At 37.2% G+C, this 15,453-nt stretch overlaps 1 protein-coding gene across 1 annotated transcript in view; it reads left to right on the top strand.

The window, feature by feature from the left end:
* SMURF2 (SMAD specific E3 ubiquitin protein ligase 2) overlaps positions 1–15,453 on the top strand; it is a 118,723-nt gene that overhangs the window by 50,554 nt on the left and 52,716 nt on the right. The window contains exon 2 of the mRNA XM_045985965.1: positions 13,621–13,659. Within this exon, the coding sequence (XP_045841921.1) occupies positions 13,621–13,659 (39 nt within the window). The remainder of the gene's footprint in view (positions 1–13,620; positions 13,660–15,453) is intronic.

Here is a 15,453-nt window from a genome sequence, read left to right as displayed (position 1 = left end):
CTGACCAGTATTCCTATAAACTAGGCTGTGAATAATAAGTCTGAGAAACAATAACAGCCTGTCATAGCCAAGAGGAGCCTAAGGAGACATGATGACTAAATGTATAGGGCTTCCTCAGTGGGACCTTGGAACAGATTAAAGACCTTGCGTGAAAACTAAGAAAATCTGAATAAAATATGAACTTTAGTTAATGATTATGCATATTGGTTCATTAAATTGTGACAAATGTGCCATACTAATATAAGATGTTATGAGTAATAGGATATATGGCTGTGGGGCATATGGGAACACTATGTATCTTTGTAACTTTTCTGTAAATTGAAAATGAATCTAAAGTCTATTAAATTTAGTAGTTCTCTGTCAACCCAGGAACTATCTCAGAAGCATGAAGTATTGTTATAAAGTAACAATAGAAGTATTGTTATAAATCACAGTGCTTTTTTTTTTTAATAGTTACAGTCTTTCCCATTTGTACTAGTGGCTAAATATCTTTGGGCACTTTGCTCTATTAGAGTAGATCATCAGGTATTTGAGTGACTATAGTTTTTAGAGGCTGGAAGAATGCAGAATGCCCGAGAGCTTATCCTTGTTTGCACTGTTGTAGACATAAGGTTAATATAATTGCTGATAATAAAAGGTGATAATACACCTTTTTATTATGTATGAGAGAAGGTTCAGTGAGATTTTTTTATTTTTTAAAGATTTCATTTATTTGAGAGACAGAGAACAAGGATGAGGGGAAGGAGAAGCAGACTCCCCGGTGAGCAGGGAGCCCCATGTGGGTTCCATCCCAGGACCCTGAGATTATGACCTGAGCCGAAGGCAGATGCTTAACTGACCGAGCCACCCAGGCACCCCTGTTTAGTTTTTTTTTTTTTTCTTTTAAGGTTTTTAAGTAATCTGTATACCCAGTGTGGGGTTCGAACTCACTACCCTGAGATCAAAAGTCATATTCTACTGATTTAGCCAGCTCAATGAGATCTGGTTTTAAGAAAGGGCTCCAATAGGTAGTTGGATAAGCAGAGTGTTTAAAGATAGTTGAAAAAGCCATCCTGATTTAAACAAACAAAACAAGTAGAGTCAAAGGAAAATACATAGGAAAAATACAAAGGAAAATACATAGGAACGGTGAGAAAGGAGGAGATCAGAAAACATTTCACATGAAGATGAGATTTGAATGGATGAGATTTTGAGGGTCATTGGTTAGAATAATAATACTTGAGGTGGGAGGAATATTTTGAGTGAAGGCAGGGCAGCCAAGTCCTGGGTTTACATCAGGGGACAAAGAGGCTGGTATTTTAAGTCTAGGGGTGAAGGAGAGGGAAGGCTGGTGTGAGTGAGCAACCTACAGAAAAAGAGAATAGAGCCTGCATTCAAAATGCTTAATAAGCTCACTTACTGGGGCGCCTGGGTGGCTCAGTGGGTTAAGGCCTCTGCCTTCGGCTCAGGTCATGATCCCAGAGTTCTGGGATCCAGCCCCGCATCGGGCTCTCTGCTCTGCGGGGAGCCTGCTTCCTCCTCTCTCTGCCTGCCTCTCTGCCTAGTTGTGATTTCTCTCTGTCAAATAAATAAAAAAAAAAAATAAAAAAAAAAATAAGCTCACTTACTGGATGACATGTTAGGGCAAGCCATAACTCTTAGTTGTAGTTTCCTTTTCTATGGATATTAGAACATAACTCAGAAACTTTTGTAAGGATTAAGCAAGGAACTGTGTGTGGAAGTTTTTTTGGCACATTATAAAATACTCTAGATGCATTGTTTAAGTGTGAACATCGAAAATGGAAATAGGCAGAGAGATAGGTATATGATACCTGATACTATCTGGCAACTGCCTTAGATGTGTGGAGTGGCCAGGGAGAGGTAAGAGGCATTTGCTTTCTAGATGATTGGAAGCATGTGGTGCAATGCACAGAACTAGGAAGGTGGGAAAGAAGAACATCTGGTTCGAGAGGAAGGCTGTTTGATTCCATTTAGAATTAATAAAATTTGAAGTGCTGGTGAGGTATTCAGGTGGGTGTGTGGGTTAGACAGTTGAAATGTGGGCTTGGAGGTTGAGAGAAGAGTGACACTAGACCTACACATTGAGACTCACGTATCTATATTTACTGAAAGCTAAGTACATGAACTTTGTTACTAACTGAATGCTTGTGTTCCCCCCTGCCCCCGAATTTTATATGTTGAAGCCCTAATTCCCAATTTGATGGTATTTGAGGGAGGGGCATTTGGGAGGTAATTAAGTCATGAGGGTAGAGCCCTTATCATTGGGATTAGTGCCCTTGAAGAGACTGAAGAAAGATGATCCTTCTATTGGCCATGTGACCATACAGCTGTCTGCAAAACAGGAAGACAAATGGTCCTTACAGACATCAGATCTATTGATCTTGACTTCCCAGCCTTCAGAACTGTGCAAAATAAATGTTTATGCCACCCAGTGTATGGGATTTGTTACAGCAATGCAAACTAAGGTTCCAGATCAGGTTATCAGAAGACCCCTTTCTTGTTCTCTCTCTCTCTCTTGTTTTAAGATTTTTATTTGACAGAGAGATGGTGAGAGAGGGAATACAAGCAGGGGAAGTGGGAGAGGGAGGCAGGAAGCCCAGTGTGGGGCTCCATCCCAGGACCCTGGGATCGTGACCTGAAGCCAAAGGCAGGCACTTAACGCCTGAGCCACCCAGGCACCCCTCCTTTCTTGCTCTTTAAGATGTTTGCAACTTGGAGGCTTAATTTTATTAGAAAGTTTAGAGTAGAAGTGACACTAATAGCTAACATGTATTGAGCACTTGATGTATACTAGGTGCTGTACCAAATGCTTTATGTGTTTCAATTTATTTAATCTTTAAAACACTTCAGGGTGGCTCCTAGTAGCCTCCTTTTTACATAAGATATGAAGTGAAGACACATCAACTAGTTGTTTGGGGTCACAAGTTAATAAGTAATAGCTCCAGATTCAAATTCATATAGTGCTTATAGCTTAACGCTATACTACGCTGTCTCTATGAGTGTCTCTAGAAAAAGTAAATAAGAGAAACTTGGGAGTGGGCAGAAAGTGATACAACTTTTCCCAACATATAGAATAGTGTTCAGGCTTCATTGCACTTACATACTTGTAATTTATAATAAGGTTTTCTTCTCTTGGTGTTCTGATGAAGAAGTAAATTATCATGTGGTTAAATTTAGACATCATCATATCCATCACTTTGAGCAGCCCTGTGTTGTGTCTGTTCGAATGAAGGTGTTCCGTAGAGAGGAGGCAGTGGCTTCATCTCCAGTGACACTAGCCAGGCGAGTGTTCAGTCTGCAGACAGCGTAGGAGGTCCTTAGGTCATGGTGAATTTGCCATCCTTACAAGAGGAGACAGTACTTTTATGTATTTTCATCTCCAAATTGGTGAAAAGAATTTTGTGGAAATAATGATTTAAGATATAGGGCTGAAATGCTTTCAGAGTGATTCTTAAAATAATACCTTCGGTTGTGTGCCTGTTATGTGCTGGGGGCCTAGACTACATGCTTTACATTTCTGAATGTGCTGCTTGGCTTTAGCTGAACCTTTTATTTTTTTTTTAACATGTAAATGTACACCAGAGTTTGATTATTGTGTTTGTAAGAGGGGTTTTACTTTAAAATTACCTCACTAGGGGTGTCTGGGTGGCTCAGTTGGTTAAGTGGCTGCCTTGAACTCAGGTCATGATCCCAGGGTTCTGGGATTATGCTCCTTGTTCGGTGGGGAGCCTGCTTTTCCCGTCTCCCTCTGCCGGCCACTCCTCCTGCTTGTGCTCTCTCTCTCTCTGTCAAATAAATAGATAAAATCTTAAAAAATAAAATAAAATTACCTTACCATAAGGCAGATGTTTACAGTTGTGGCTAAAGCAAGTATTATATCTGCGTTTGTTATGTCAAAGTAAATCATCGTTTTTGTACTGAAGAAGTTAACAAACCTGCACTTATATTTTTAAAAGCTTATTTGTACACCCTAATCTTGTTTCAATTTTATTCCCTTAAAATATACTTTTTGAGGAAAATTTTTGACCAAAATCTTACATTTTAAGTTAAAAAATGTAGTTACTTAAAAGTTGTTTGGTATGAGTGAGCTAGAAAGGTCACTTTTATTTTTTTTAAATATTTTATTTATTTATTTGACAGAGATCACAAGTAGGCAGAAAGGCAGGCAGAGGCGGCGGGGTGGGGGGGGTGGCGGGAAGCAGGCTCCCTGCTGAGCAGAGAGCCGGATGTGGGACTCAATCCCAGGACTCTGGGATCATGACCTGAGCTGAAGGCAGCGGCTTAACCCACTGAGCCACCCAGGCGCCCCGAAAGGTCACTTTTAATTGATTAACTGGAGAAACCATTTTACCTTTGGTGAAATATTTAAATGCTGATAGCTTGGTTTTTTTTTTTTTTTTTTTTTTAAGTAAGAATATTTACTTCATTGTGGTAGAACCTGTATCTTTAAGTAAATCCTCAAATAAGCTAATTTAATTACCTGCCTGCCAGATATTAAATATATTAAGTTAAACTTAGCGGCCCGCTTTGTTTTGTAACATGCATAAAACAAATGGCCCCAAATTCCTTGATTAAATGTCACTGTGGTAAGATACTTAGTTAAAAGCGTTCTAATATGATTGTAAACTGTTATAGCTAGTGAAAGAGGAAAATTGCTCATCTTTTGTAGAAAGCCCTTTTGCATCGTAGGTTTCTACTCACCATTTTGTGAACTTTTATCAGATCAATAATTGCTTTAACCAGCATAAGTTCCTTTATATAGGAAGAACTAACCTGAGAGACTGTTTGTTTTATATATATGATGGTTCAAAGTTTGGACTCTGTAATTAGTCTATTTGAGTTGGCATCTCAACTCTAGTACTTACACTGTAATCTCTGGCAAGTCTTTATGCCTGAATCACCATTTCTGCATCTCTAAAATGTAGGTTTTAATACCACTTACTTCACAGAGTAGTTGGCGTACATGTGCGCTAGTAAATATTCAGTAATTTCTCCAGTCTTCTTATATTACTGACTAAAATTACATTTTATTAAATGTTTATTTGTAAATGGACTTTTAGTGTTTGAAGAAATGTTTTGGGTAATTTTAATGGATGTGTAATGGATTTCAACATTCTACTTGTCATCCTTAACAGTTTCATTATTATGCTCGGAGGGTTGTAGTTGATGCTTCTGCTCATTGCAACATTTTGTAATAATGCTCTTGATTGTGAATTGTGTAGTGCTCCTGTTTCAAGCAACAGTAACTAAAATGTGTACTTACCAAAATTTGTGTATGAGTTTTTTATGGGTCTTAAATTTCATTTTCATTCCATGTGTAGGAGATGAAGTAGTAGTTGTTTCTTAGAGCAGAAAGATCTAAATTGCTGTCATGTGCCAGTGATTAGGAAGAGTGCATATTTGTAGACATTTTTAAAGCACTAGGCCTTTTTGTTGGAATATGTATAGGAGTGTTATCCTGAACTTCAGTTTTATTTTACTGTGATAATGTAAGTTCAAAGAAAATCCAAAGGAATCTACTGTTTTCAAAAATAGTCAATACAACTTTTGAGTTGCAGGAACAGTATCATAAAATCTGTTTTCATGGGGCGACAGAAGACGGGATGTCTGAGTGGTTTTTTTCTTTCTCTCAAGCAGTCTCATTCCAATCAGCAGTGTAATTGGAATGCAGCTCCAATCTGGAGGAGGAAGGGGAATTTTTGGCAAGAAGATACTGAACAGTTGGGAGTTTTATTCAGATTAAGCATAGACAGCCATTCATTACGAGTACAACTCAGTAAGAACAGCAATACCATTCTGTTTCTACAGCTGGGATTTTCTCTGATATTGCTGCATGGTGTGTTGCATATAGATTACTCTAATCCAACCATAAAAAGAAATTATTATTGACTGAAATGTTAATATTTATTGCATCTGCACTTCTGCAAATGGCTCTCTCCAGTCACTTCAAATTGGTTGCCTCAAGTCAAAGATACTAAAGGAGATTTTTGCAAAATTTAAAATTGTTTCTTGAGAAAACAACAAAAAAGGGTCATTGATGGCATAATATTTGAATTAATATTTGAATTATACCTGACCTACAAGCTCTGAGGGCAAAGTACTGTTTAAATACTAAGGATTATTTAAATACTATTTAAATACAGAGTACTATTTAAACACTATTAAGTACAGAGTATTTATCCTTGTATCTGCAGAATCTGTCATAGCACTTGGCACAAAGTAGTTCCTTAGAAAATGGTGAAAGAGTGAATGATTTAGGGGGATGCCTGAGTGGCTTATTTGGTTAAGTATCTGCCCTCAGCTCAGGTCAGGATCCCAGGGTCCTGGGATTGAGTCCTGCATTGGGCTCCTTGCTCAGCTTGCTTCTCCCTCTGCCACTGCTCTCCCTGCTTGTGCTTTTTTCCCTCTCTCAAATAAAGAAGTAAAATCTTTTTTTTTTTTTTTTAAAGATTTATTTATTTGACAGACATCACAAGTGGGCAGAGAGGCAGGCAGAGAGAGAGAGGAGGAAGCAGGCTCCCCTGCTTCCCCAGCGGAGAGCCTGATGTGGGGCTCCATCCCAGGACCCTGGATCGTAACTCAAGCCGAAGGCAGAGGCTTTAACCCACTGAGCCACCCAGGCGCCCCATAAATAAGTAAAATCTTAAACAAAACAAAACAAAAAAAACAGTGATGAACTTAGAGGCCAATCTAGAACTCAGGTGGAAGGATAGTTCTGAGGAATGTTTTAAGGATATTCTGGAATGGTATTAGGAGGAGAGGAAGTGTATGGGAGGACTTAATCATATTTGTAAAAAGATCACTTTGGATCCATTGTGGAGAACTGATTGGAGTGTTGAGGTTGAACTGATTGGGGCACTGGTTGTGGTGGCCTAGATTAGTTGACGGTGGGCTGGACGAGGGTGGTGGCATTGTTAATAGAAGCGGACAGATGAAAGATATTTGAGAAGCAGATTTGATTAGAGTTGGTATTTGCCAGGAGGTAGGGAGGGGAAGGAGTAGTGAAGGTGGCGGTGGAGGGTTTTGACTGGAGCAGTGGAGTGAAAGCAAGGTTATTTGTGGGAAGAAAGTAAACTGGAAGAGCAGTTTTGGGGGAGGACGTGATGGTGATTTTATTTTGGGGCCCTGTGTGGATGTGAAGTTTAGGAGAGAGTTAAGATTGGGTCTTTATATTTGGGTGTCACCAGAATGCTAAAGGCCAGGTATAATGTATAAAATGTAGCTCTTCATATTTATTTTTTGAGAGGGGAAGAAGAGCTTTGTCAGTCTGTTAGGCTATGAGTTTTCTCCTAGGAAAAATGTGGGTTTTTTCCCCCAGAAAAGTACACATGCAATGTAACAGTTTATGTATAATTCCAAAGATGGGCTTCTGTACTCCTCAGGTTATAGAGTAAAAGAAGAGGATCTGGGCCAAAAATCCTGATGAACCTCAATTTCCATGGGTGGAGTATAGGAAAAAGATTAAGCAAAGAGGTTTGAGAATGAATTTTATGCCTGGTATAAAACCAGGTGAATGTGCTGTTGAACAGAAACCAAAAGAAAAGAGAGGTTCCAGAAACAGGAGTAATGGCAACTGCTTCTCAGGGGTCAGGGGTGATAATGAATGAAAGATGTCCTTCAGATGGATTAGTAATGGAAAAGCCATGTAAGGGAAATGGTGAGCAAGGAAGCCAAATTGCAGTGAATTAAGGCATTAGTGGGAAATGAAGAAGTGGAGTCTCTCTAAATTTACTTGTTCAGAGTTATTATGTATGGATGTTGGACTTTGTCAGGTGCTTTTTCTGCATCTGTTGAGATGATCATACGGTTTTGATCCTTTCTCTTGTTAATGTGATTAATCATATTGATTGATTTGTGAATACTGAACTGCCCCTTGTATCCCTGGGATAAATCCCACTTGATTGTGGTGAATGATTTTTTTTTTTTTTTAAAGATTTTATTTATTTATCTGACAGACAGAGATCACAAGTAGGCAGAGAGGCAGGCAGAGAAGAGAGGAGGAAGCAGGCTCCCTGTTGAGCAGAGAGCCCGATGTGGGGCTTGATCCCAGGCCCCTGGGATCTTGACCTGAGCTGAAGGCAGAGGCTTTAACCCACTGAGCCACCCAGTCCCCCCGTGAATGATTTTTTTAAAAATACACTGTTGGATTGGGTTTCCTAATATGTTGTTGGGGATTTTTGCATCTCTGTTCTTCAGAGATACTGGCCTATGATATTCTTTTTTTATAGTGTTTTTGTCTGGTGTTAGTACCAGGATAACGCCAGCCTTACAGAATGAATTTGGAAGCGTTCCTTTTGGTTTTTTGGAATAGTCTGCTCAGCGGCGAGCCTGCTTCCCTCTCTCTCTCTGCCTGCCTCTCTGCCTACTTGTGATCTCCGTCTGTCAAATAAATAAATAAAATCTTTAAAAAAAAAAAGAACTTTTCTTAAAATGTTTGGTAGAGGGGTGCCTGGGTGGCTGTGTCTTTAAGTGTCTGCCTTTGGCTCAGGTCATGATCCCAGGATCCTGGGATCCCGCCACGTGTTGGGCTCCCTGCTCAGCAGGGAGCCTGCTTCTCCCTCCCCTATCCCCTTGCTTGTGTTCCCTCTCTCACTGTGTCTCTGTCAAATAAATAAAAATCTAAAAAAAAAAGAAGACAACTGCAGTCTGGTATGTATAAATAAATAGATAGAATTCACCCGTCCTGGATTTCTGTTCTTTGGAAGCTTTTAGATTATTATCAAAATCTGATTATTTTGATAGTTGTTAATTTTATCAGTACTTCATCGGTTCAGATTTTCTGTTTCTTCCTGATTCAGTTTTGGAAGCTTCTTTGTTTCCAGGAATTTATCCATTTCTTCTGGGTTGTCCAGTTTGTTGGCATAACATTTTTCGTAATATTCTCTTATAATCCTTTGTGTTTCTCTGGTGTTTGTTATGCTCTAACTCCAGGATTTCTTATTTTATTTATTTGAGTCTTCTCTTTTTCTTGATTAATCTGGTTAAAGTTTTATCTAGACAAAATAAAATTAAATTATGCTTATTTTTTCAAAGAACTAGGTCCCAGTTTCCTTGAGTCTTTCTCTTGTTTGTTGTTGTTGTTTGTTTTTTAGTTTCTATTTCATTGATTTCTGCTATTTATTTCCTCCTTTTGCTAGACTTTGGACTTTGTTCTTCCTTTTCTAGTTCCTTTACATATAAGGTTAGGTCGTATGTTTATTTTTCTTATTTCTGGAGGTAGGCCTGTATTGCTATAAACTTCCCTCTTAGAACATCTTTTGTTGCATCCCAAAGTTTTGGACTGTGTGTTTTCACTTTCATTTGTCTCCATGTATTTTTTGATCTCCTCTTTGATTTCTTGGTCGACCCATTCATTATTTAGTAGCATATTATTTAGCCTCCATATATTTGTGTTCTTTCCAGACTTTTTTCTTGTGATTGATTTCTGTTGTGTTAGGGAAAAGTGCATATGATTTCAGTCTTTTTTAATTTATTGAGCCCTGTTTTGTGACCTAACTTGTGATCTGTCCTGGAGAATGTTCCATGTGTACTGGAAAGCATGTGTATTTGAATGATATGTTCTGGGTATACCTGTTAGGCCCCTCTGGTCCTGAGGGGGAAAAAATTAAGAGGTTTTCCTCTAAAATCAGGAAAAAGACAAAGATGTCTACTCTTACCACTTTTATTCAGTATTAGCACTGGAGGTCCTAGCTCCTACCTGAAGCAATCAGACAAGAAAAAGGAATAAAAGGCAAACTGGTAAGGAAAAAGTAAAACTTTGCCTATTTGCAGATGACATGATACTATCTATAGAAAATCCCAAGGATTCCACCAAAAAACTCCTAGAACTGATAAATGAATTCAGTAAAGTTGCAGGATAAAAACCAATATACAGAAATCCATTGCATTTCTATACACTAATGATGAAGTAGGAGAAAGAGAAATTAATAAAACAATCCCAGTTTTAATTGTACCAAAAAGAATAAAATACCTATGGATAAGCTTAACCAAGGAGGTGAAAGACCTGTATTCCCAGAAACTGAAAAACACCGGTGGAAGAAATTGAAGATGACACAAATTAATGGAAAGATATTCCATGTTCATGGATTGTAAGAAGCGATATTAAAATATATATATATGCATACTACCCAAAGCAATCCAAAGGTTTTTTGCAATCCCTATTAAAATACCAACATTTGTCACAGAACTAGAACAAATGATACTAAAATTTTTGTGGAACCACAAAAGACCCTGAATAGTCAGTCAAAGCAATCTTGAGAAAGAAGAATAAAAATGGAGGGGGTATTACAGTCCCAGATTTCAAGATAAATATACTACAAAGCTGTAGTAATCAAAACAGTATGGTACTGCCACGAGATAGACACATAGATAAAAGGAACAGAATAGAGAGCCCAGAAATAAACTCACACTGATAATGGTCAACTAATTTGTGACAGACAGTCTCTTTAACAAATGGTGCTAGGAAAACTGGGCAGCCACATGCAAAAGAATGAAACTGGGTTGCTTTCTAATACCACATTCAAAAATAGAGTGGATTACAGCCCTAAATGTGAGAACAGAAACCATAAAACTCCTGGAAGAAAACATAGACGGTAATTTTGACACTGACCGTGAAAAACATTTTTTCTAGGTATATGTCCTCAGGCAAGGGACACAAAAGTAAAGTTAAATTTTTGGGAGTATACCAAAATAAAAAGCTTTTGCCCAGCCACAGAAACCATCAATAAAACAAAAAGGCATCCTACTGAATGGGAGAAAATATTTGCAAATGACAGATTTGATAAGGGTTAATATGCAAAATCTATAAAGAACTTATACAACTCAACATGCAAAAAAACCACAAATAATTCTATTAAATGGGCAGAGGACTTGAATAGACATTTTTCCAAAGAAGACATGCAGATGGCCAGTAGATACATGAAAAGATGCTCAGTATCCCTAACCGTCAGGGAAATGTGAATGAAACCATAATGAGATACCGCCTCATATCTGTCAGAACGGCTGGAATCAAAAGGACAAGAAATAACAGGTGTTGATGAGGATGTGGAGAAAAAGGAATCCTCCTGCTTTGTTGGTAGAATGCAGCCACTGTAGAAACAGTATGGAGGTTTCTCAAAAAAATTAAAAATAGAACTACCATATGATCTGGTAATTCCACAACTGGGTATTTACCCAAAGAAAATGGAAATACTAATTTGAAAAGACATGTGCACCCCTGTGTTTATTACAGCATTATTTACAATAGCTAAGATATGGAAGCAACCCAAGTGTTCACTGATAGATGAACAGATAAAGATGCACGATGGAATATTACTCAGCCACAAAAAAGAACGAGCTCTTGCCATCTGCAACAACATGGATGGACCTGGAAGGTTTTTTTTTTTTTTTTTTTTTTTTAATATTTTATTTATTTGACAGAGAGAAACCACAAGTAGGCAGAGGCAGGCAGAGAGAGAGGAGGAAGCAGGCTCCCTGTGGAGCAGAGAGCCCGATGTGGGGCTCGATCCCAGGACCCTGGGATCATGACTGGAGCCGAAGGCAGAGGCTTTAACCCACTGAGCCACCCAGGCGCCCCGGACCTGGAAGGTTTAATGCTAAATGAAATAAGTCAGAGAAAGATACCATGATTTCACTCATGTGGAATTTAAGAAGTAAACAAATGAACAAACAGAAACAAACAGATTCTTAACAAACTGGTGGTTGCCTGAAGGGAGGTAGGTGGGGAAAGGAAGTAGATAAAGGGGATTAAGAGCCATCCTGATGGCCACTGAATCATTATATTCACCCAAAACAAAGATAACACTGTATGTTATCATACTTCCGTTAAAAAAATAATTAATGCAGGTATAAATGGAAAAATATAAAATAAAAAGCAATACTTTAAAAATAATATGAAATATATATTAATATATATTGGTAGTTAACATTTAAATAATACTGTGATAATAAAAGTTCTGGATCCAAAAGAAAAATGAAGTCGCAAAATACAGACAGTTCTTTAAGTAGTTTCATTATGAAGGAGAAGAGATAGGATGGTGTCTGGAGGGATGTTTAAATGCTGACAAGGATTTGTCAGTAGAGGAGATGAGAGACCAAGTCCCTGAGAAAGTGGTGGGTTGACTATGAGATCCAGAGCACAGGAGGAGGAAGGACAGTGTTAGACAGGAGGGTGGACATTGTAAGTGGAAGCAAGACAAAAAGAATGAGTATCAAAACATGTTTGTAGGGTTAGTGATAAGAAGTCGAAGAATTCACATGTATTTTCTGTTTCTCTAAAGTAGGATGTGAAATCATTTCATTTCTGGAATCATAGGATGGTGGTTAAAAAAACTATTACCTCATCAGTCCTGAAGATTCTAATTTGGATTCATGGATGTGTTGTATATGTATTGATCCTGAGTATTCTATTCTATGTGATGATAATGAAGGCTCAGGGAGAAGTTCTTCTAAATCCAGTTTGTGATTTGGTACTCTTGTTACGTCCCTTAGTTTTCATGATTGAATTTTTATGTTTTTAAAAAATAAAACTGTTTCTAAGACAGGATCCAAGAAACTCTGACTAGTAAAGCAGTATCTTGTACTTACTTAATAATTTTATTCATTTGCCACTGACATCTGTCTTCAAAATGATTTTTATTGAACTTTTAAAGTGATTATATTTTGACTTATTGCCAAAGTTTGTTATGTTAAATGAACTTTATATACTAAACTTTAAATAGTTGTAACTAATTGAACAGACCATTTAAACTGAGTAGAAGTGGATAGAAATTAACCAAACATTACATTTATAGATATTTTATAAATTAGAAACATATGGAAGTTGATGTTTTCCCTTCACTTGTAATAAGTTTGAATTAAAGAAGTTAAGTTTGACTCAACATAAGTAGTAATTTTTAATTAACACATAATCACATACAATAAAATTCACCCCTTTAGAGTGTACAGTTCAGTGCTTTTAATATATTGACAAGGTTGTGCATCCATCACCATAAAAATAATAATTAATACAAGGTAATACAGAGAATGTTAATTTGGAATATCTAGCTCAATATATAACTTTCAATTTTTGGTAGATATAATAATCTGTCTTGTCACTGAGCTGATGATTTAGGAGAAGGTAATTTATCTCCTGTAAAATTTCTGTGGAGTTAGATGAAGAGTAAATCACAGAATGTTATTTTTTTTAAATCTCATTTATATCAAGAAAGCTCTATCTTATTTATGATATGTACAAAATTATGATTAGACAAAATAATTTCATTTTAAAAATATGTCAACCTGAATTTACATATTTCCTTCTTAGAACTGTTTTCCCCTTTCACCAAGCTCCTCTGAGATAAATCTTGATGGAAGATTGATTGGAAGTCAATCCTTATTAGAATATCAGATTTATAAACTTTCTGGCCCTCAGCTATTACTGATGAGCATTGCTGAAGCTGCAGCCCTGGCAGCTGTCTTTTGCTAGTCTTTAATAAAAATTTGTGATCATATTTCATGCTTTGCTGTAGTTAGTGTTTAATTACTGTTCACTGGTGTTTTTAGTGTTTTAAAATGAATCTTTTGACAGTGCAGTCTTAACCATTTTAATTCTTTCTATGTATTTTTTTGTTTCCTTTACAGTACTCTGTGCAAAAAACTTGGTGAAAAAGGATTTTTTCCGTAAGTAAATTAACTTTAAATCTTGTATGTTGCATGTAGACTTTTTGGATAACATTTTCAGAATTGTCTGGCTTAGTGAGTTCTCTATTAAGAAATCTACTCAGTACTGTTTTATGAATGCTTTGGTTCAGAGCCTTTTGGCAATACTTTTTTTTTTTTTTTTTTTAGAGGATTTTGTGCCTTTTTTAGCTTTAGTCCCTATCCTTTTATCTACCCCTCCCACATATTTGTGTGAAATATGTGTAAAGTGTCTATGAGGTATGTGTAAAGAATATTGAAGGTGTGCATAGCATATAGTACTAGGTTTCTAGAAAAGTAGAGATTATTTTGTAAACACTTCATTTTTTTCCCTAACATTTTATAGGAAATTTTATTCAGACAGTCATGATTCCTTGGAAAGTAGAGAAGTCATTCAGCCTGCTTGGAATTTCCAGAGTGTAGGAAAGAAATCTCCGCCACATTCGATCATAGATGCTCTGTGTCTCAGACTCCAAAGCAGACATTTGGTTCCCATATTTGCAAGTCTCTTTGCCAATAAGTTGTCAGATTTTTTTGGTGGCTTTATTTAGGACTAAGTTTTGTGAGGGAGGATTGGGAAGAACCCCTCCCATGTGTTTAGAATCTTTATCCTGTATAATATTTCATAATAGCTTTAAATTACTGAGTAAAGAAAATTCAAAAATATATAAATGAGTAAAATTATACAATTATACAATTTTTAGCAAAGAACTCTAAGCCAATAAAATTTTATATGTAAAATATTTGAAATTACAAATTGAGAAGTTTCATTAGATTTTAAAATTCAAGTTCTACCATCCAGCAAAAACTAGCTATATGTGCTAATTTAATACGGTATTACTTAATTTTCAGGGTTTGATTAAAAGAATTAATAAGCTCTTGATGCATTTTAAAATCATACTTAATTCATTTCACTTGAACTTTTCTTTTAAAATTTCTAGAGGAATGTGCCCGGCTAGCTCAGTCGGTAGAGCATGAGACTCTTAAAATTTCTAGAGAAAACCAGAATTAAAGTTTGTAAAAGAACGTCTTAAAAACCTTTATATCATTAGAAAATTTTCTGGTGTCTGTGTTTACATGGGAAAGGAGTTAAGTGGGATAATTTGGGACATAGTTAAGAAAGTTTTCAGCAGTCTCCAATTTATGCACCATGTGCCCTCCATGCTACTGCATGTCCCAGCAGCAGAGACCACTGGCCTCTCTCCATGCTGCCACCACATAACACATTCACAGGCTTTTGCTGAACTACCTATTTCATCCCTGTCACTAATAACCTAGTAACCAATGTATACTCTTTTTTACCCTTTTTTTAAAAAAAGATTTTATTTATTTATTTGACAGAGAGAGAGAGAAAACAAGCACAAGCAGGGGGAATGGCAGGTAGTGCGCTCCCTGCTGAGCAAGGAGCCTGCTATGGGCTGGATTCCAGGACCCTGGGATCATAACCTGAGCCGAAGGCAGCCGCTTAACTGACTGCGCCACCCAGGCAACCCTCTTTTTTACTCTTCTTAAAGGTTGGTTTGAGGTAGGATTTATTCTAGTAGGACTGCAGAGTGGCAACTAGGATCAGATAGGCAAGTGACAAGGAAAAAAGGGAGGAGAGTGAGGAATTGCCTACGCTTACAGTTGCTTCTGCAGTCTCCTAGACATCTGCCCTGGTTTTAAAGATAAAATCTTCCGTTTGTCTCCCAACCTTCCTTCCCAAGTTCGTTCTTTCTTCCAACATCCCAAGACACATCTTCTCCAGTAACTATCCAGATAACCTTGTCTCAGTTT

This window comes from Meles meles, chromosome 18 (assembly GCF_922984935.1).
Source record: "Meles meles chromosome 18, mMelMel3.1 paternal haplotype, whole genome shotgun sequence".
In the NCBI taxonomy this organism is placed as follows: Eukaryota; Metazoa; Chordata; class Mammalia; order Carnivora; family Mustelidae; genus Meles; species Meles meles.
This window is presented reverse-complemented; position numbering and strand designations above follow the sequence as displayed.